This window comes from Anoplophora glabripennis, unplaced genomic scaffold, assembly GCF_000390285.2.
Source record: "Anoplophora glabripennis isolate ALB-LARVAE unplaced genomic scaffold, Agla_2.0 scaffold41, whole genome shotgun sequence".
NCBI classification, from domain to species: Eukaryota; Metazoa; Arthropoda; class Insecta; order Coleoptera; family Cerambycidae; genus Anoplophora; species Anoplophora glabripennis.
In genome coordinates this window covers 579,889-600,497 of record NW_019416901.1, presented here as the reverse complement: position 1 = coordinate 600,497, position 20,609 = coordinate 579,889, and the positions used below count along the sequence as shown (strand labels likewise).

General features: G+C 32.4%; 3 protein-coding genes across 4 annotated transcripts; 1 reads left to right on the top strand and 2 right to left on the bottom strand.

Annotated features, from left to right (window-relative positions):
* Positions 1–6,148: 6,148 nt before the first annotated feature.
* On the top strand, positions 6,149–8,786 carry LOC108917206 (nuclear receptor-binding factor 2). The gene is made up of 4 exons (XM_018723692.1): positions 6,149–6,322; positions 6,514–6,853; positions 6,912–7,163; positions 7,214–8,786. Exons 1-4 carry the CDS (start codon positions 6,281–6,283, stop codon positions 7,414–7,416), a joined length of 837 nt encoding a protein of 278 aa, XP_018579208.1. The 5' UTR covers positions 6,149–6,280; the 3' UTR covers positions 7,417–8,786.
* Positions 8,787–10,530: 1,744 nt separating this feature from the next.
* LOC108917245 (transmembrane protein 127) lies at positions 10,531–17,228 on the bottom strand. 2 transcript variants are annotated; one of them, XM_018723750.1, is made up of 5 exons: positions 16,689–17,228; positions 16,347–16,580; positions 13,401–13,562; positions 13,203–13,337; positions 10,531–11,674 (listed from the first exon to the last, which is right to left on the bottom strand). In XM_018723750.1, exons 2-5 carry the CDS (start codon positions 16,567–16,569, stop codon positions 11,499–11,501), a joined length of 696 nt encoding a protein of 231 aa, XP_018579266.1. In that variant the 5' UTR covers positions 16,570–16,580; positions 16,689–17,228; the 3' UTR covers positions 10,531–11,498. The 2 variants fall into 2 exon arrangements, with proteins under 2 accessions (XP_018579266.1, XP_018579265.1); XM_018723749.1 differs by having other exon boundaries at positions 13,395–13,562; positions 16,689–17,223.
* Positions 17,229–18,433: 1,205 nt separating this feature from the next.
* LOC108917244 (pupal cuticle protein 20-like) lies at positions 18,434–19,931 on the bottom strand. The gene is made up of 4 exons (XM_018723748.1): positions 19,877–19,931; positions 19,480–19,648; positions 19,237–19,384; positions 18,434–18,819 (listed from the first exon to the last, which is right to left on the bottom strand). The coding sequence occupies exons 1-4, from the start codon at positions 19,883–19,885 to the stop codon at positions 18,441–18,443; spliced, it is 705 nt and encodes a 234-aa protein (XP_018579264.1). The 5' UTR covers positions 19,886–19,931; the 3' UTR covers positions 18,434–18,440.
* Positions 19,932–20,609: the final 678 nt, after the last annotated feature.

Sequence of the window (20,609 nt, the reverse complement as noted above, 5' to 3'; positions counted from 1 at the left end):
TGGAAGGAGATCGACGTTGGCGTATGCCCAGCCTCTTTTCCTTATTTGCGAACTTCAACTTTTTAATTACCCGCTTTTATTAGGTAAGCCTTAAAAGGAAGCGTTCGTTTGTCGTGTACCATGTTTGCCTTTGCTAATCTGATGGGCAGTTGTCGCAGAACCGTCACGAATTTCGCGTTCTTCCTTTTTTTCCGTTTAATGACTTAAATGGAAGAAACTGTCGATGTTGCGCAAACAACGGCTACTGTCATAAATTCAAAAATGGTTGCTTCACCCGTCTAGTAATAAAAATAATAACAGATTGCATAGGGTTATGTTTTATGAAAATAATTTTGTCCAACCAAAAAATTCACACTGAAAAGTCAGACAAGTACAAAATACACATCATTATACAGAGTGATTCACAAATGGTGACCAAAAAAGAAACCTTGTATTCTTTGGTGAATTCTAAGGGGAGTCTTTCCTATAAAGTTTTTATCTAGGAGGTTTCGTTAAAAAGATACAGCGTGTTAAACTTCAAAAAATATTTTTAATTTTTTTAAAATAATTTAAAAACTAGTAAGTGAAATAATTTGAAATTGGGCACATGCGTTTATGTAAACATTGTCCTACATCTGAGGGCATTTCCTAAAAATGTACATGCTCCAGTGGCGGAGGTACAGGGGATCGGTGGTATATTTCTTTAAATAAAATAGTACGCCACTGCTTTACGGTAACAACCATGATATTTCCGGATTGGTCTTTCAATTTTCTACAAATTACTACTCTCTTATGTTTTTCGAAAAAAGCCTGATTTTCGAGTAAAACTTAAAAAGCCTTTAACAAAAATCATTCGGTTATTTATTCGAATAAAGAAATTAATAACATACAGGGTGAGTCAAAATTCACTCCCCAGCGGCCGGATATATATTCTAAAATAAAAAATAAAACAAAAATGTAGAATACTAAAATCTCGAAAGCGGAGCCGTTTTCGAATGAATTATTAATTTTAGTTCAATAAATCAGCAATTTTCGACCGACTAATCAAGTTAGCCGGACAAAACTCTTGTTGACACGGATTTACTTGACAGTGACGTATAATATTTATTTGACTTTTAGTATATTTGTTTAGTTCAAAATGGCAGGGTTTGCTTTTACCAACAGAAAATACGTCGATATGATTAAGGTGGCCACTATCCCTGGCCGAGAAATGGTAAAATTTCTGGCGTTTTTAGTACTGAAATCTTGAAAAGTAAAACGTGTAAAACAAAAGTAAGCACAAAAATAAAATCCTTGATGGTTTGTTTATTCATTGTTACCATTTAAATTTACCCAAATAAATTAATAACTAATAAAAAAGCGTTTATAAAACATGCGTTTTCTGTTATTCTAACCCCACATTTTAAGAATTATTTTCACGTACTTATAAATAAAAGTAAATAATTTTATATGTAGGACTAAGCAAGTAAATGTTATAGGAATATTTACATGTGGAGTTATGTCCAAAAAAGTTAGTATTTTCGTAGATTTCAGTACCTAAAACCTTGATGGTTTGATCGTTTTTTTGCACCTGTTTATTCGTTTTACTGCGGCGTCTTTGAAAATACTCAGGTGGCATGACATAACATTCCTATTATTTGATAAGCTTTAGATTATTCAGTTATTAAATGTTTGAAATTATTTGTCTTTGCGGAAAACACTATTTAAAGAATATGGAGCCCTTAAAGCTTTAGGAGCTTGTAACAATAACGCCCGTGCTGCCGAGCGTTTGTACGCAGGGAACAATTTCCGAATCGCCATCATCCCGATCACCAAACCATCCAAAATGTAGAAATACGTACTGTGGAAACAGGATGCGTAGCTCCAAAACGTTCTTTTCAGCAAATCAGCAAAGACGTTGGTATGTAAATGTTTAGATAGGTATTTACGGGAAAAAGATCATAAGTCCATATTTTTTGCCAAGAATACTGAATGGTGAAAATTACAGTAATTTTTACAAGAACATTTTGCCAGGTTCTACCACAGATTGCAGAAGTGTATTAACAAAAATGGAAATGTTTTTGAAGGTTAGCCAAAGCCAGAAGGATCTTCGTTTTTGCTATTCTTTATTTTGTATGGATTTAAATGGATTTTAATGGTAACAAAAAAATTATAAATTTGAATTTTTCTTTACAAAATTTTCCGAAAACGGCTCCGCTTTCGAGATTTTAGTATTCTACATTTTTGTTTTATTTTTTATTTTAGAATATATATCCGGCCGCTGGGGAGTGAATTTTGACTCACCCTGTATATAAAATATTAAAGAATTAAAATATAAACCTCAGATTCTTTTTCACAATGTAGTTGCTGAGGAAATTGATGACAACAATAGAAAATTTCAATATTTCATCTCAATTTGTCTTCCTCCGATGATTAGCGATGCAGTAGCAATAAAAAAATTTGGTCAGTCTCTAGAAAAGCCAAGACACTACTAAGACAATCGTCATCACAGAAACGAAGCTGAGAGCTAATTATTTAGGTATTCTTAACTTTGTAATGATTTTAGGCAATTTTGTAATGTTAAGTACAGCCATTTGTCTTTATTTAATTGTAACATTTGTCTTTCTTTAATTGTAACAAGTACGAATTTGGACAAAAAATATGATTTTCAGGTAAAAACGTTATTGACAAAGTTTGTGATTTCTTCGTCAACTGTGTCTTCTACAGAAAGAGCACTTGAGATGAAGTTTTACCCAAATCAATAAAACTATAGCTTTTCGGGCAGTTTAAGTATCTCAAATCACCGCTAATATAGACGATTTTTACAAATTATCAAGCTTATATCTTCGATACAAGTCCAACAAGCATTAACGAACAATTTTGGTCAGGTTTTGTTTGCTAAAGAAGGAAGTTGGCGTTTGTTCCACGATAATGTACCATCTCATCGATCGACTCTTGTGACCGATTTTTTTGACTAAAAATCGCATTTTATCTGTCAACCATTCTCCGTATTCGCCTGATTTGGCACCGTGCGACTTTTACTTTTTCGGAAAAATCCATTCGCCGATAAAAGAAAATAGTTTTGTGGACGTAGAAGACATCCAAAAGGCTTGTACCGACATCCTGAAGGATATCTCAGCAGATGATCTAAAACACTAATTTCACACGTTTTTAGACCGTGAAAATCGCTGTATTGAGCGGAAAGGGACTATTTCGAATAAAATAAATCCGTTTTGCCAAAAAACATTTTGATGTTCTTATATTTAAAATGTCCTGTTTACTTTGGAACCCTTGTATATAAACTGGATTTGTAGGAATAGTTAAATCTAATAAAAATTATTTGTACATTTCCTTAATCTATATTATTTCTGCAACGACTTTGAAAATGGACTGATGATATTTTATTTCAATTTTTATAAAATTCTTGTAAAAGTGTATATTAATTTTAAGGTGATCTGGAAAAAAGTTCATTCAGGTTTAAAAGTTAGGTGTTATTTTAAGTTCTTTACGTAGAACAATTTTCAAAATGTCAAATATATGAAAAAGACGAGATATTATTGATTCGATAATCTAGTATAACTTTTTAGAAAAAAAAGTCAGTATCTTTCATATCACTGTCTTTCAGTTGTCAAATAAAATCAAAGTCAATCTTTTAATTCAAGAAAAGTCCTAAAAATAACAAATAATCTGGGACCTATAGTCTCTGGTAGCAAAACTGTTACTTTGATTCTGGGCTTCCTTAATTGGAAAAATGTATTTATAACACTGTATTTTTCTTCTACAAATAGGTATCTGTATTTTGCCTTCACATTTTGAAGAAAAATGTTCGAAATTAAAATGTAGAATTAAAATTTTAGGCAAAATAATAAGTACCTAAAATGTTTGACCATGTTGAAAAATTTCCGAAAGATACGTACGTAAAAAACTCAAACGACAACAAAATAAAACTTCTTACCTTATTTCCGAGGTAAAGATTCAGAGAAGACGTTATTTGGGAACAATATGCAGGTAATATTCTAATACTGTAAAAAAGAAAAAATATATTAGTAAATTACAATGTAAATTCAAATACTTCTAATAATTAGAATAAAAGCACAAATTTTCTACCCGCTCAAGAATAGTTGTTACTGACGTCAATATACAAATTTAGTTTTAAACTGAAATATTTCAAATAGACCTTTGAGCAATAATGTTAAGTTTGCCATTAATTTTTTTCTCTTGGAAGCATTATAAGAAAGACAGAACAGTTTGTCTAAATCACGATTTTCTTTTAGATACCTACATTTCCCGAATTAGCAGAGATATTCCAAATTAATTTAATATAAACGACGGCAGGATAAGTTTCCACAAATCTTGAGCAATACTGAAAAGGAGTATTATATAAATACGAAAATTACAAATTTATACAGACATCTTTGTCAGTTAGAGTTTAAACGACATTTGATTAACATCCTGTATTTCCCGTATTACGATTCGAAGATTAAAATTTCGTACAAACGGATATTATTTTTCTCAAAGTTCTATCGATTTTAAAAGTTACCTAATGAATTTAAAACTAAATCAATTTTAAGCTTCACGTATGCTTTTTGAGTGCCTACAGAGATTTGCTGATCATAAACTCCCACGCGGCTTAAAAGTTCCCGAATGACCCAGATCAAAATGTAATTGCCACCCCTGACCTATATGTACTGACCTATTTTACACTTAACGTCCTGGTATTTTAAAAGTTTGAAACAAAGTTTCCTAAAATACCTTACTGTAAGTCTAAATGCCCATTGTGTTACAAAAGTTACAAGTTATAATGTCGGTAGAAACCCTAAAATTAACCAATTTATTAAATATAAGCCACGAACTGTGACAATTTTTTGTTATCACTTTGTCAGTGCTAAATGTAAAATCTTATTTATCGAAATTTAAAAAAAAAATACCTAAAAGATTTGTCTGTTTGATACTTTAACAAATGTGACTGAATACAACATTAAGATTGATTTGAAAAATAAAAACATTTAAATGTTAATTTGTGACAAATTTTAAGGCAGCCGTGGAAGAATGCAAGGGTATTTTGATTAATTATGACATACGCAATGTATAACCATCAAACCATCGGAATACAATCTTACAACGGAGCAGATCTAATTTTAGAAACAAAAGGCTGTACCTACTACCGCCGCGCCGTTTCCTGCTTTTGTATAAAATGTTGGAGGTGGTACTCCGACAGATTTCTTGCTGTTGCCATTAAAGAAAACATATGGATTACAATAAATATAACGTAGGTACACACCCTGAGCAGCAACATGCATTGTGCGGTGTAGAAAAATACGGTTGGCTGATTTGACTTTACACTGTTAATAAGTCCGACACGAAAGGGGTGGGTCTAGGTGCATTTCATTTACGACTGGATCAGTGATCAATCTCACGTTTTATGTGAGGATATGTTTGTAGAGTCACTTTACAATGTTTCGTGGAGGTGGTGATTTGTTTGTAGATCTCGATTCTGCAATATCAGTGTTTTGCCTGGTACTCAAATTAAGCCGGCTCTAAATGTTTGAATATACCTAAACCACATATCCTAAACGTAATCGCTCATTCTAATTATACACAAACATAAACATACAATAATCCTAATAATGGGAAATAATTCTAATCATCACAATAACACAATCTATACATTTGTATTGTAACAATCGTTTTATATTTGAAACAGCAATGCTAGTGCTTAATCATTCATTAGTATAAAAGGTATGTAAATGTAATAGGTAAATATAAGTAGATACTTACATGAAATTTAGAACTAAAACACTTAGTTTACTTCCATTTTCGTTTTGCACAACACATTACTAGTTTTTTTAATTTTCACTTCTATTGTTTTTGTAGGTATCCGTTCTGACATCTTTCGGTGACCAGATGTATTCGACGCGTAGGTAAACAGAAAACTGTAATAAGAAGTACGTTCAGATATATTACCAACATATTTTGACCAACGACAACAAAGTATTTAAACGAATAAAGATAACCAAAAGATATTTATCTATTTGATCAAACAATGTAAGGTTTCCAATTGTGGCTACTGTATAGTCTCGTTCTTGGTACTAACTCTTAGCTCTGTCGAGCTCTACTACAAAAAAAATCTATCTATTTGTGAACGTACTTAATAACATGAAAAGGTCATTTGAAAAATTTTAGGTTAAAAATTAAATGTCAAATATCTTATGTCCACAGTCAAAATTTTATATTAACTGACTACAATTCGTTTTTAATTTAGAGAAAGTTTGTAAAACATTCTCGCGACCTCTAATTTATGAAATAATCAGCAATTTAATGAATGGTGTTACCGATGGTTATGGAAAATTCTACCTTGAATAGGGTATGTAGGTAATATAAAAATATGCATGTACAATTGTCGGTAAATAGGTCACAAAGGAAGACGTAATCAATATACTTATTTACAACATGGATTAAAAGGCAAAGCCAGTTCATAAACACATATGTTGGGTACATAGTTAAGAAATATATCGACTATATTATATTTATTTTATCAGTTATAAATATTTCAAGGCACACCAGGAACAGCGTAAGGCAGAGGCATTATTATGTCACAAAAAATTCGATGAGTGCATCGAATGTCACAGAAACGCCATCGATTTGTTGTCGCAAACTTGTAAATTAACGGAAAATATAAGAGCGTTGGAATCACTAAATTTGCAGAAGGAATACCATCAGAAACAAATAAAGTTTGTGAACTTGAAGAGAGCACAACAGGAATATTATATAAAGTCGTTAGAGGATCAGAGAAGAAAGATATCCGCTCGGAATATGGAAGGGCAGGACGGAGAAAACTTGGAAGCTGTATTTTATAGGACGTTTCAAGTGCACGATTCTCTCATAGAATATCTTGGTGAGTTTGAAGTGAAATTCACATATTTCAGGTTTTATCCTGCGATAATTTTGTATAGGTAAACGTGGTACTGGTAGCGATAACGACAGCTTAAAATCGACAAGCGACACTGAAGAAAAATCCGAAAGAGCTCAAATAGTAGGCAACAAACATCCCAAAGATGAATCTCAGATGATCGAGGAATTAAAAGTACTCAGTGGGCAACTAAGAAGTACCGTTCAGTGTCTCTTGGCGGAACTAGACGATCGTAATAAAGAAATTGAAAAATTGAAAGAAAGGATCACTGTTCTAGAGAGTGAAAAAGAAAAAGGTATGCTTTACACTTAGTGATTATTTATCTTATAACCTAACTTTTTCCAGCTCAATCAAAAAATAATTCAAGTCTAAAAGTCGTGACGGACTCTTCCGGGGCCACGTCTCCGTACGTATTTTCACCGAGTAGCGAATTAAGCCCGGATGTTATACACGAGACCACAGCATTGCCCTCGTTAGCACCCCTCGAGATGCCAAATTTCGATTTTTTAAATCATATTCACAACAGTTACAATAGCAGTAAAAAGTAATTTATTAATCATTTAGTGGAAGCGAACTTTTTACTGTTGCGATTCGTGACACTTTTTGAGCCTTTTTTCACAAATTGGAAAGTACCTGATTTCCAAATGAACATATTTTTGTATGAAACGTGAGGCTGTATCAATTGGAATTTCGATTTGAAAGCTATTTAACTGCGCAATTAGGTTTCCCTAGCGATGGTTTAATTTTGTCAATGGTTATTTCACATTATCCGTTTTACAATTGAAAACCACATTCGAATAAAGTCCCAGTGCAATTTAAAAAAATAATAATAATTTCGTGTTATTGAACACGATATATTTGATTTGAAAATAAGTATTCTTATACGAGGTTTGATAAAAAAATAACGGGAATTGTTAATTTTTTCGGAAAGTATTTATAATCCTCAATTTTTATCCGATCGCCTTCAAAGTGTGATTATACACTTGTCATCATAATTTCCAGTTTGGAAAACATCGGTAGTACGCCTCTTTACGTATCGTCTTGAGCATGGTTTGCGATTTTGCCTTTATCTCGTCTATTCTTGAAAAACGTCCTTTGAGTGTCATTTTGCGTTTCGGAAATAGGAAAAAGTCATGTTGGAGAATAGGGTGGTTGCGGCATCACAACATTGTTGTGTTTCGCCAAGAATTGTTGGATAAGCAAATGCACCCGTTTCTTTGTCGTGGTGAAAAATCCACAAGATGTCTCTCGCATTCGTTTCGTTTTTTCCTTATTACTTCTCGCAGACTGTGCAAAACTCATAGGTAGGACTCCTTGTTAAGTATACAACCGGGGCAATAAAAATTCATGAACGATTCTGTTGTAATCGAAGAAAACGGTTAAAAGGGCCAGATCTCGCCTCATCTTCGATGTCTTCTTGGTGGCTGTGGCAGTATCGTTACCAAAGGCCTCTTTTAACATTTTGAACGTTTCACTGCACTTAATTCCGCTTCTAACAAAAGATCAGACAAAATCTCCGTTACGCCATGTCGCCACACAAAAAATCGCAAGAATGCTGAGGTAAGTCATACTCATTCACTTGCGTACACAAACTAAACGTGGCAGCTGCCTAAAAATTGGCAGGTACTTCAATGACAATGCTACAAAAAAAATCGACTTGATAGACAAGATAAGATACAACACCCGTAATTTGAAAGCTCCCGTTAGTTTTTGGTCAAACCTCGTACCTAACAAATAGTATAGCATATTCCTCTTTTCAGTTGAAATAGCTTCATGTTTAATTGTTTCTTTTTTTAATATACAAGGTATGCTGATTTATGGATATACAGAATTAAAACGTGTTAAGATTTTTTTCGATAAAAATTTTATTGGCACACACAGTTTGTGTAAATATGAATTAATGCACAAATAACAGACTTTCCTCCATTCTAACGCAGATTTTCTATAAAATGGAGTTAGTTTGAAACTTAAATTACGGTTTGTTGTAGAGAAATTTGTAATTTGCCGCTTTTGAACAAGCAAATTACAAATTTCTTTACACCAAAAAGTAATTTAAGTTCCAAACTAACTCCATTTTATAAAAAATCTGCGGTAGAATGGAGGAAAGTCTGTTATTTGTGCATTAATTCATATTTAGACAAACTGTGCAATAAAATCTATAAAAATGTATTGCTGGTTGCCTATTTGCTAAGAGCCCTCTTGAAAAGGAATATTTAAACTTCTTTTGTTCTTATTTATATCCTCGGTTTGTATCGGACAGGCCCAATTCGACACTCTGCATCTCGATATCTAGATTCTTTTAAGAGATAGAAGGCATTTTTTAATTTTGGCCGTTTACCACAATACTCCTATAATTTTTTTGTTTGTGAAAATGTTAGGTTTTTAAATCTTTGAAATCTTTGTACAATTTGCTTTTAAATGAAATCACACGCGATATTTACACAAAAGTTCTATAAAATATAGAAACTCAGATGCACTCTTAATTGAAAAAACTAAAATACATCAAGTCTAATATTTTCACAAGCAAAAAAGTGATCAAAATTGAAAAATACTCTGTATCTCTTAAATGTAATAAGAAATCAAAATCGAGATCGTGACACTTGTTTTTTTTTCTAACTGGGGAATTAGAAAAACCCCCAAGTGTTGAATTTGGTCCACCCTGTATACTTATAAATTGGACCACCCTGTATCAATGAAAGTCTTCTAATTCACGATTTATAAATTACAAGATGTTTCGTAATTTATGCATAAAGAACAATGTTCCGGTAAAATCAAGCTTTTTTGTCGCTGTAGATATTTTTTTACACGATTAACATCAAGAAATTTTTTATTTTATTGTACCCAATGCCTTTTTTCAAAAACCACTATCATGCAATTCATTTTCTTTATATCAATGTACAGCTGTGGACAATAAAAAGTTTCTGGCCTGAACTATTATTTTATTCTGTTATACTATTCCGAACTATTATTATAGTCCGTTATAAAACGAGGTTTTTGTTAATTTTTCTTTGCTTATTTGGGTATTTTGCCACGTGTAAAAAGAACCAAGCATGAATCAAAATAACTTCCAGTAAAAGAGATATTAAAGATCTTTTAAACCAAATTAAAAATTTTAGCTTAGATACTTTTTCGTCCATGGCTGTACAAATTCTCAGAGAAATATATAAAAATTTGGTGAATATTTTTGCAAAAAGGCACGTTGGACCTAGAATTGTTAGGCTTCGTACTCACGCAATAACCACAGAAACCATCGAGGCGAATCTAAATGGTTTAAAAATTCGTTGCTCAAGAAAGGTAACCTCTGCCAAAAGATATCCCCAGTTGACAATAGGCACTGGTTAATGAAAGAATAGAATTCTTTGTTACTTCAGCTTAGCCTGAAATATTTCCCGTACTGCGTACTTATTTTAGTTTTTATTTAATATCGATTTTTCTCATTTTTTATATAAACTTTTTATGCTTTTAAGGTGTGGCTTGGACTGTTTCATATTATTGTTAAGAATGTTTTATAAAAAGATTATGAAATAAATGTTGGTCTGTTTCAAAATCCGTATTTTTTTACCCCTTATAGAAAATACGATATCAGTACGCCGCCCCCTCTCCACACAAGTTCCATCTGCGCTCCTTGGGATACAAAATGTTAGGTTAAAACTGAAAATACATTAAAAAATAAGTTTTCTTTATTAACTTTTAAAAGCATTTTAAAGGAAACGAAACAAATAAAAAAACAAACAAATCCTTATCCTAGTACCGTTTACATGCAAATTTAAAAAGTGTGTTAGGTCCAAACTCTGCCATTTCCATTTTTAAACTGAAAATCTAGTCTCGTTAATTTTTAAGTACCATTTATTGCAATATTGAAACTGAAAAGTTGCAAAAACGTACAAATTTACGACAGATATAGAAATGGCAAAAAAAACAAATAACCGAAAAACAAAAATCAACTCCTCGACGGACCTTATGCAACACCTACAAGATTAACCTAAACAAAATACAGAAATAATATAAGCCTAGGAAATATATACAGTAACTAATAAAACATATATACAGGGTGTACACAAAAATACACGAAAAGCATAATTGAATATATTTTGAATTTAGTCCAGTCTTTCAAAGAAATAGACAATAAAACATGTTTTTTGCGCACCTGCATATTTAAACAATATTTCAATTACGTTTTGTACCTTCCATCACTTAAAAATCAAAACTGAAACAGATTTATATCTCCCGTCTCGGTATTTCCCCACACCGACGCTTTCCAAAAGATTCAAATTCGTTATATTCCAAAGGAAACCGAGGACAGACCTTAATAGACTAGATAGTAACCTCTATCACATGTATTGTTACAGTAAATATATAGTTTTTTTATAATAGCAAAATATACTTTTCTAAATATACATATATGTCTGCGTGCAGCGGGCAAAGTAAGACCGTAAAGTTAGAACCGCAAACAGAACTGTAACATCAAAAACAATCCGATATGTCACTAAGAAAAACCACCCTTCACCCCTTTCTATATCACATATGTCGAGAAAACAAAGAGATTGTCTGTTAAGAGTAAAAGTTTTCAAACTCGGGTCTTGCTGTGCCCGCCGTACTCTGCTTTGGTTTAGTAGCCTATCGTCTTGTATCAAGGGGTATAGGGCGGGGGTGGTATACTGTACGGGGGTGGCGGCGTTGGACTGTTGAAGGTGTCCAAACCGTCCTCGAATCCATCGATAAGGCATCTGTCGTCGTCCCTTAGATAAGTGGAAGAATTAAATGGAAGGATGAGGGTGTATATTATCCCCAGGCAGGAAACACCTCCTAAAAATATGGACCATGAAATTGGTACTTCATTTTTTTTGTGGTATTTTTTCTTTTTAGGTATTTTACTCCATTAAAACTCAAGAAACAAAAAAAACGAGTATTAGCCAATAAGCGTCAAAGATGTATACCGAAATTAACTCTTACAGCTGCCATACTAGATATTTTTATTCGATCTAGTTTTTCTGATCGATATAAATATGTGCAGTCTGCAGTCACAATGAACAATTTCGGTTATTTTGACAGAATTATGTACCTAAGGAAAAAATTGTGAATAACTGCTGTGAAAAAATAAATAAGTTATAAACTATCACATTTTAGTCAAAATTCACATCGATATTGATCGATTTTAATAACAAAAGTGGGAGACAAATAGAATTTTTCAAAGCAGACAAAAATAAACTTGGTAAAAACCACCCCGAAGTGATTCTTGTGACAGAAGTGTTTTTTTTGTTTTTTAATTTTTTTTCAGTTTGGAGTCCCGTAAAATACCCAAAAAATGAAAAACTGTTTGAAAGTGGTTTAAATTTTAGCCCAACATGCGATCTAATACAGATTAAAACAAAATTGTTGATAAAAAAAAGTCCGTAACAAAAAGACCATTATTACAAGCCAATTAATCGGATTTCAGTTTTACGGCAAACCTAAGAAAACATTAATTAGATTGTGAAAAGCCATTTACCGTGACTACCACCGCTGGAGAACGTTTCAACTTTCTCTTTTGTCAATAAGTAATTTTGTTTCTTCCTCAGAAAAAAATTTAACTGCAATGTTTCATTGTACACTTCACTTAGACCTTAACTGCTGCGTAAATTTTTTTACGATACAATTTAAGAATTATATAATACTTAGTGAGTGGCATAATTCTATTTATAGGAAATAGTGAATTAATTGTTTAAAGTTGCCAGAAAAGAAAATGTGATTGGAAGGAATGGACAATGTTCTGTTCAGATCTTTGCTCCTATTAATTTAATTAATAATTCAAAGAAACAAACTTGGCATCATTACAAAGAAATTATCAAAGTGATAAGTATTTGCGAACAATTTTTAGTTTTCTTTTAATGGTACCAACACGTGCTGATTCCATGGTATGCAGCGTTGAGTAAATCGTGCTGCGTAAAAATTATTTTAAATGCATCCTTATCACATAATTTTATAAAAATGAAGCCAAGGAAAATATGAATGATTACGTGGGTAATCAATTTCCTATTTACAAAACCACATCCTTTTTCTCACAATCGTACGTGTCTGTGGCAATTCTCCGACTTTAAGTATTTGTAATAAATAAATAATTTATTCAAATATGATAAAAAAACTGCTAAAAATTCACTAAAATATGTGAAATTTAAACCTTAATTAATAATGATGACAATAATTTCAAATCAGTAAAAAAAGTAAAACTTTCCAAATTACAACTAAACGAAGAAAAATACTTTATACGTTTCAAAGAGAAATTCGAGACTTAATTAAGTTTGCAATTACAAATCGTCATAAAAAAATCACCGTTATCAACGAAGGAAATATTTACCCGATGCGGCCACTAAATAAAAACCCAGTCCATAAGTCACCTCAGCATCAAGGTTCGGATTAATTTTACCTATAGAATCCTCTAGCAGAACAACTATATAATACGACAGACTTATAATAGCCATTATCCACAGCACTAAAACAAAATAAGTTGATACTCAAAATGGAGTTGTCTATTACGTCGATATTTTACCCGTACATGTACCAAGGACGCCATACTTCCTTGCCATTCTATACAACAACCCTTTCGGTCCGATTATGTCGAGGAAGAACCCTAACAACGCAAAGATAATCGTCATAAAACACAATAAAATCGTAGTTCTCATCATGTTTACGATTGTGGTGTTGATACAGCGATATTCTGAAAGAGAGCATATGATTACAAACAATGTTATTTATTACTAAACATACATGTTTTCGAAAGAAATCTTTAGGTCAATAAAAATTTTTGATGTTTTGACGTTAAACAGTTGCTTTCAAAATTTTTTAAATGGAAACCAAAGTTGGCCATGGTCTAGTTAAAAAGAGAATGTACCATGCTTTAAAAAATATTTAGTTTGTCATGCCTTCTCGCAAAATCACAAGTAAAAAAATTAGGTACAGCTGTTTTTCATTTTGTAAACCAAAAATTTAAAAGTTGGCCGTGATTTCAAACAAATGCTACACTGGACAGAATCTTGTGCCGTTGTCGATTATAGTTGGTCATGGAGAAAAACAACTGCATGTAGATGTTAGCACTTTTCATAGAATACCCTGATATCACGAATATCACGATTATTTGATATTTTCGTCATACGTGTTCGGTTTCAAAATGAAAGAATACAATATATATATATTAGCGATTTTTTTATGTAGAAATAAATACTATATTCTAACATAACACTTCCGGAAATATCTGTAAAAGTGTTCAAAATATGAGTAATAAAATAAAATAAATTTCTGTTTATATCAGAATAATCACTTTGCTGGTAACTTTTTCATACCCAACAGAAAAAGCTTTTCATGTGTAAATAACAGAGATATAAGGGCGGTCCCATGAAAAGTGAAACGCAGTGTATATACAGGGTGTCCCATCAGGAATCGCCACTATCGATATCCCGGAAAGTACCGATCCCATAAATCTGAAAATTTGGCAACCTAGCAAAGGCAGCAGGTCCAACACAGCTAAAATGTTTAGAACTTTATGGCTCTTCCGGTTATACCGAAATCCGACATTAACTTTCTTATTTTAAATGGAATACCCTATATATTATTGCATTTTCGGATTCTACGTGAAATTTGAGGGCCACTTTATTAAATCTTCCTTACACCTACAAGTTATGGATTTTGAGATATTAATTTTTAAAGAAAAAATTTGATAGATGCAAGGGTCCGCGGAGATGCTAGTAACTATTTTCAGGATCACGATATCAAGTGGATTTTTGGTACTTGTAAAGGGCATGGGTAACACTAAATTATGGCATACCAACAAATTAAAACATTTAATACTAGGTGTTTCATTTTTGCTGTTACATTTTGGTAACTTCAAACAACTATAACTTTGTTAACTTAAATGGAACACCCTGTATTTTTTACTCTGTCGTACGCAGACTTAAATTTCCTTTCAAGCCATATAAGCATTGTTAGGGTTGACGTTACTACTTTTAGAGATATTTGCAATTTTCTATTTTTTGGACAGTTTTCCTCTATCAGACCTGTTATCAAATTGGCCATGACCAGAAACACTCCAAAAACAATTGAAATAACTTAACATTTGTCAAGTTACTTGTCAAATTATTGTTGTCTGTAACAGTTTTTAGCGAGAATTTAAATAAAAATGCCTGGGGATCGTTTAAATTATACTAATGAGGATTATTTTAATTCGTTTGTTATTTATGGACAATGTACAAAGCAGCAAATTATCTACGTGTTCCTGAAATGACTGTCACACCCTGTATAGAAATTTTTTACTTCAAATAAATATAGCAAGCAATGGGTTTGTTTGTGGAAAATGCCTTTTGAACCAGGTTTCTATTAAAAAAAAGTAACTTTAACCCGCAAAATAAAAATAGTGAAAAAATTTCTGTGTAAATTTTTTTTTAAAAAGCTCTATACAGAAGTCACCAAATTATAAATAATTCGATTTTTTGGCTACAATTATAAAAATATATTAGTTTAATCACTATTTAGTTAAAAAAACGTTACAATTTACATCGGTTGAAAACATGAAACTACCAAGCGGTACACTCTATTTCACGTCATCAAAGCTTTATTCAGTTGTTCGTGACAATGCAAAACAATTTTTTCAAAGGCTGCACTTACGTGCTACACATCAGACTGCAATAAAATTACATCTTTAAATTCAACACCTGTCCTCTATTCAATGTCACGAAAGAAGTCAAACAGGACCCGGTGACTATATATGGCTTTGTGGGCAATTGTTGTACCAAGGTTTTCCATAATAAATTATAATTCTAAATAGGTTCAAACTGTATGACCTTGACTCTATAATGAATGCTTCGTTTAATACTGGGAATGTGAACGCAATTATTGATTTGTTTTTCAGGCAGCTACTTAATGTCTGTTTACCATAAAAATTCACAGAAATGTTACAGGTGGTATATTTTCAAAAAAATCCAGGAATTGCAGATTGTATTACAATATTAGGATAATATTCAAGGAATTTAACAAAACAATTCTAACAAATAATAAAAATCAAAATTAATACAATTTCATAATCAATTTATTCAGTGCAAGACACTGAAAAATGAATAAATACACTTGTTAGAATTTTATCACAGAACGAAGTCGGTTGACCACATAAAAATGAGTGTTTTCCTCGAAAACAACTAATATGCTAATTCTGACTATAGAAATTAAAATTACAGATTGTTTAATTCAGTCAAAGAATTGCAAAAGTGCATAAATTCTGAAAAAAAGCATAATCCCACAAGGAAAACTTTTAACTTGTTTCTAAATAAACTTGTTTAATTTCTTTTTAAACATTCATATTTTAACAACAACTATCAACTTTCAACCATATGTTTTTATATACAAAACCTTCATAACTCAAAGAAAATTTCGTTAATTTCTATTAGAATTTTCATTTTAGGTTATGTGCTTAAAAATATCGCACTACTAAGACAGTATATGGTACGAATCTTACCCGAATAATCTATTCCGTCCTTGGTGAAACCGAACCAAAAAAACTGGCCCAGAGTCAAGTAAGGTACACAAAGCGTCCCCGAGACGTTGAACCAAGTCAAGTCTACCAGAGACATACTTATAAGGGTTATGGTGATCATGTGGAATGTAGCGGATATCAAATTCCTCTCATCATCTTTAGGGTGCAACCACTGCATTAAATTTGTTACAAACCTACGAGCCATGGTTAAGGAAACTGAAAATCGTAACAACTTTCAAACACATACCGATATATAAATAGAATATTATTAAACCTGTGTTAAAATAGTGACAACTATTACATATATTAGAAATTCGTACTTACCAAAATGACAAACGTAATAAAGGTGTTGTATTTAATTATGCATTTGCAATATCACTCACTCCATTTTAAGCTATTGAAAGTAAAATTCGTCCGACTTGATTTCGCAGTACTTCAAATGTGTACTAACAACAAATGTAGGCCAAAACGCCCCCCAGTAAGATTACTATTTACTCACTCTCCTCTAGTTGTTTTTATACTATCAGTTCAGTAATCATTTGTCATTTGTCAACAGCAAAGTAGCAAATCAGTGTAATCGGTCAGCCAACATTACAAAAACAAAAATAAAATTAAAGTAAAGCGCCAGGCAGACTGTCACTCGACGAGCAGAAAATATTCAATATTCAATAGATGTTCCCTTATCTACCTAATACCAAATATTTGCTTAGGATTGTTAGTTGTTTATTTATTTTAAAGTAGATAAGATAAGAACTTTGATAATTCTCAGCAATTTGTATGCGCTATCATAATTGTTGACATTGTTTATAATGAATATATAATAATAATACGCAAAATACAGGTGGGTGATAAAACAAACACTTTGCACGTTCTTAAATTAAAATGAAGACCGAGTTTGTTTAATGAATAGACTTTTTAATGTAAATAAATAAATTTTATCAGCAGTCCTTACGCGACGCTTATGCAACTTGAAATACAACCTATTGTTTTTCAGGTTGCCTGTACATGTTTCAGAGGGTTGTTAATTTTGGAAATGTTGGGAAGTTTTTTTTAATCATGTCATCTAATGACGGTCTTATTATATTTATATATTGCTCATTTTAACTGAATTTTAAAACAAAGTTTTCTGTTTTCGTCTAATTATCGCATATCATCCTTTAAGAGGTGTATTTTTCGTTTCTTGTGGCAATAAATCGTTTGTTCCAATTAAAGGACAGTTAATTTTAGGCCGAATGATCCCTAGACGCCTTTATTTTATCTCTTTGTGTCTCTAAGGCTTTCCTTATACCGCCATCAAGGAACAACCCGAAGTTTTTTTTGCTGTAAAAGTAAATCCTCTGCAAAGTCTGAACAGGTACAGTTCAATTTTTTAACTCTTACAGGTTAAGAAAGTTTGTAGTAATAAAATGAGTACATATGTATTCCTTTAACAGTTACATAGTACTTTTGGTCATTAATTTAGTTGTATGTAATCATAAATATAGATAATGCACTGATACACGGTTTAATGCTGCAATTTAACCAAAAAATAATTGAAAATTAATTTTAATTGCCATTGCTGAAGAATTTACGTCAAGTACCTAACGCAAATACTCAACTACACAGTTCATTTTCAGTTTTAATAAAGTGCTTTGTTTTCAGCAAAGGCCTTGCCACAAACAGAGAGCACCGAACAAAACAACGCCGTTTTATGATAAAAAGAGGTAAAACGTTCGTGTAAAATTCTGCACACAAAACTTATTTTCACGTTTGATATCCGGAATGTATTATTTCTTGTAATAGGTAAGCTTTTTATAGAACGAGAACTGTGATTGTCTTATTAAATTAGCACTTTTTCTGTTTTAGTTACAAAAAATCGCTAAACTTTCGAATTTCCAATCCAAAGTGGTATAGAGAAAAGAATCACCGCTTTACCGTCTTCCGGCACGACGAACGACAACCAGAGACACACAGCTAGCTAAAGATCCCGTGTGGACAGGGCATGGAAAAAAATACTCAACCAATTTGCAAGTCATTTACTTGACACACTAACTAATATCTATATGTACATTAATTTTTACAGACTGATGACATAATTTAATAGCGGTAACCACCGGTTGACTTGGTACTAGGACCAAGGTACTGCCTGGCGATTTGCGGGTGCTGCGGGGTAGTTCCGAATGTTGAAGAAACGCCACCGCTAAAAGAAGAAGACGAAGAATACCCAGCCGTACTCAAATCCGACGAACTGAATTGTAAAGACTTCTGGATAGCTGCCGGTATTGGTGGTGGAGTGGGGATATGGTCCCCTGATGCCCTGAAACCGTTTTCATCGGCCACGTAAGTGACAGTTATGGTCTGACCGTTGGGCGCTTCGTAGGAGTAAGTACCATGGACCACAGATGATGCTTGGTCGGTTCCTGCGTTCTGTAGGTGGCCCTGTTCTGCTTGGCTTATTTTGTTCTCGGTTTGGTAACTAGAATTGGGAAAAACATCTGATTTGTCTTGATATGTCTGATATGACACGTCAGGATCCGAGAATCACATAATATAAAATAAGCAGAATGTCTATATTGTTACATATTTTCTGTTTATTATAAAACCTCATTGTAATCGTTTTCTTTGTGTCGAAATGAACACTTCGTTTGAAACCATACTCTCAAGTAATTCAATGCGTTATTACATATACATAGTACGTCATTTATATACAACAAAAAACTATACGGACCTAATATAGACCCTTGCGGAACACCTATGTTGATTTTGGTTATTTCTGAAACAATTCTACAGATTTAAGAGTGTCATAATTAAGAGAAATATATTGTTTTCTTAAAATGTTTCTTCTTAACCTACAGTAACTGCCTTTTTAATTGAAAACTTATTTAAGACTTACTCGAATCTATAACTACCGTCGCCGGTGTTTTCATTGTTGAATCGTAGGATAGCAATTGGAACCCCTGTTGAATAATGTCCGATAGGAGCGTTATAAACTCCGGAGGGCACAGGTCCGGATGGTGGGGCGGCGTATGATGTCGCAATACCTTTCATTTCAGAATTTAGGTTTTACATTCAGATATGTGCAAGAGTGTTGTTGTAAAGGTCAGTATATAATTTTTAAATAATTAAAAAATCCTACCTGATTGTGTGAAGGCAGATCCTGAGCTCGCAGAAAATCCTGAAAACGGACGTGGTGCTGACAAAAAACTACTACTTCCTGCTGCACTTTGGGCAGTGATTGGCGGTAAATAGTTGCTTTGTAGTTTTTCTGCACTCACCAAGGTAAATATTAAAATAACGCAGAGTAACTGAAAAAAATAGAAGAAATATTTATTACTAATAGGAACAACAACAAATAAATGTTAAATATTCAATTTATTTTAATATCTGTCTTTTGTTGTTTATTTCCGCTTTGTGTCTTTGTAGTATTATTAGTATTAACATAATTTTAATAAGCGCACACAGTTTTTTAAATTTTGATTTAAAATGACATCACGATGACGCATTAAAACAATCTACGGAAAAAATCGACTCACCACCTTCATTTTTGTACGATATAGTCTACAATAGCAAAGAAACTTCTCTTGGAAAGTACCACCAACGTATGAGACAATAAGGAACACATCACTATATATACGCGGACACTATCTTCTAATTGTGATGCCACAATAATTAATATTTGAAAATTTTACACGCAAGGACATTGCTCGAGGCGCAAGGAACAGCGATATGTATCATATCGGTCATCTTTGATGTTTCTAAGGTGGGTACAGTGCCGAAGGATGGGCAAGGCTGTGAATGAGTGAATGCGAGCAATTAGTACATCCTAGGACAAGTCGAATGCTGAAATTATGACGCTCTTTTGTGGAGGTACCCCGGTATGGAATGTTAGTTACGGTTTAATGATCCTCAATGTCGAGGGATTTGAATTTATTAAAATATTTTTATAAAATTCTTGCAGAATTGAGTAAGTGTAATTAAAAATAACATATTATATAGATATAATCAATAAGAAAAGAATAGTTGATGGGAATAAACTAAAAAATGAAATACGAAATGGGTAAAAAAATGAAAAAATTGCGTGTAATAATAAAAACAATATCAAAATAAACAGAAATAAATAGAATATGAAATATACAAACAAAACGAAATGTAATGCAATAATAAACATAAAAAGGTAGTCAGTAGGTAAAGTAGGGAATATAAAACAGTTACAATTTTTTTTTAAAAATTATAGTGCCTCTGCCTCATATTGGCAAGTGAACAATG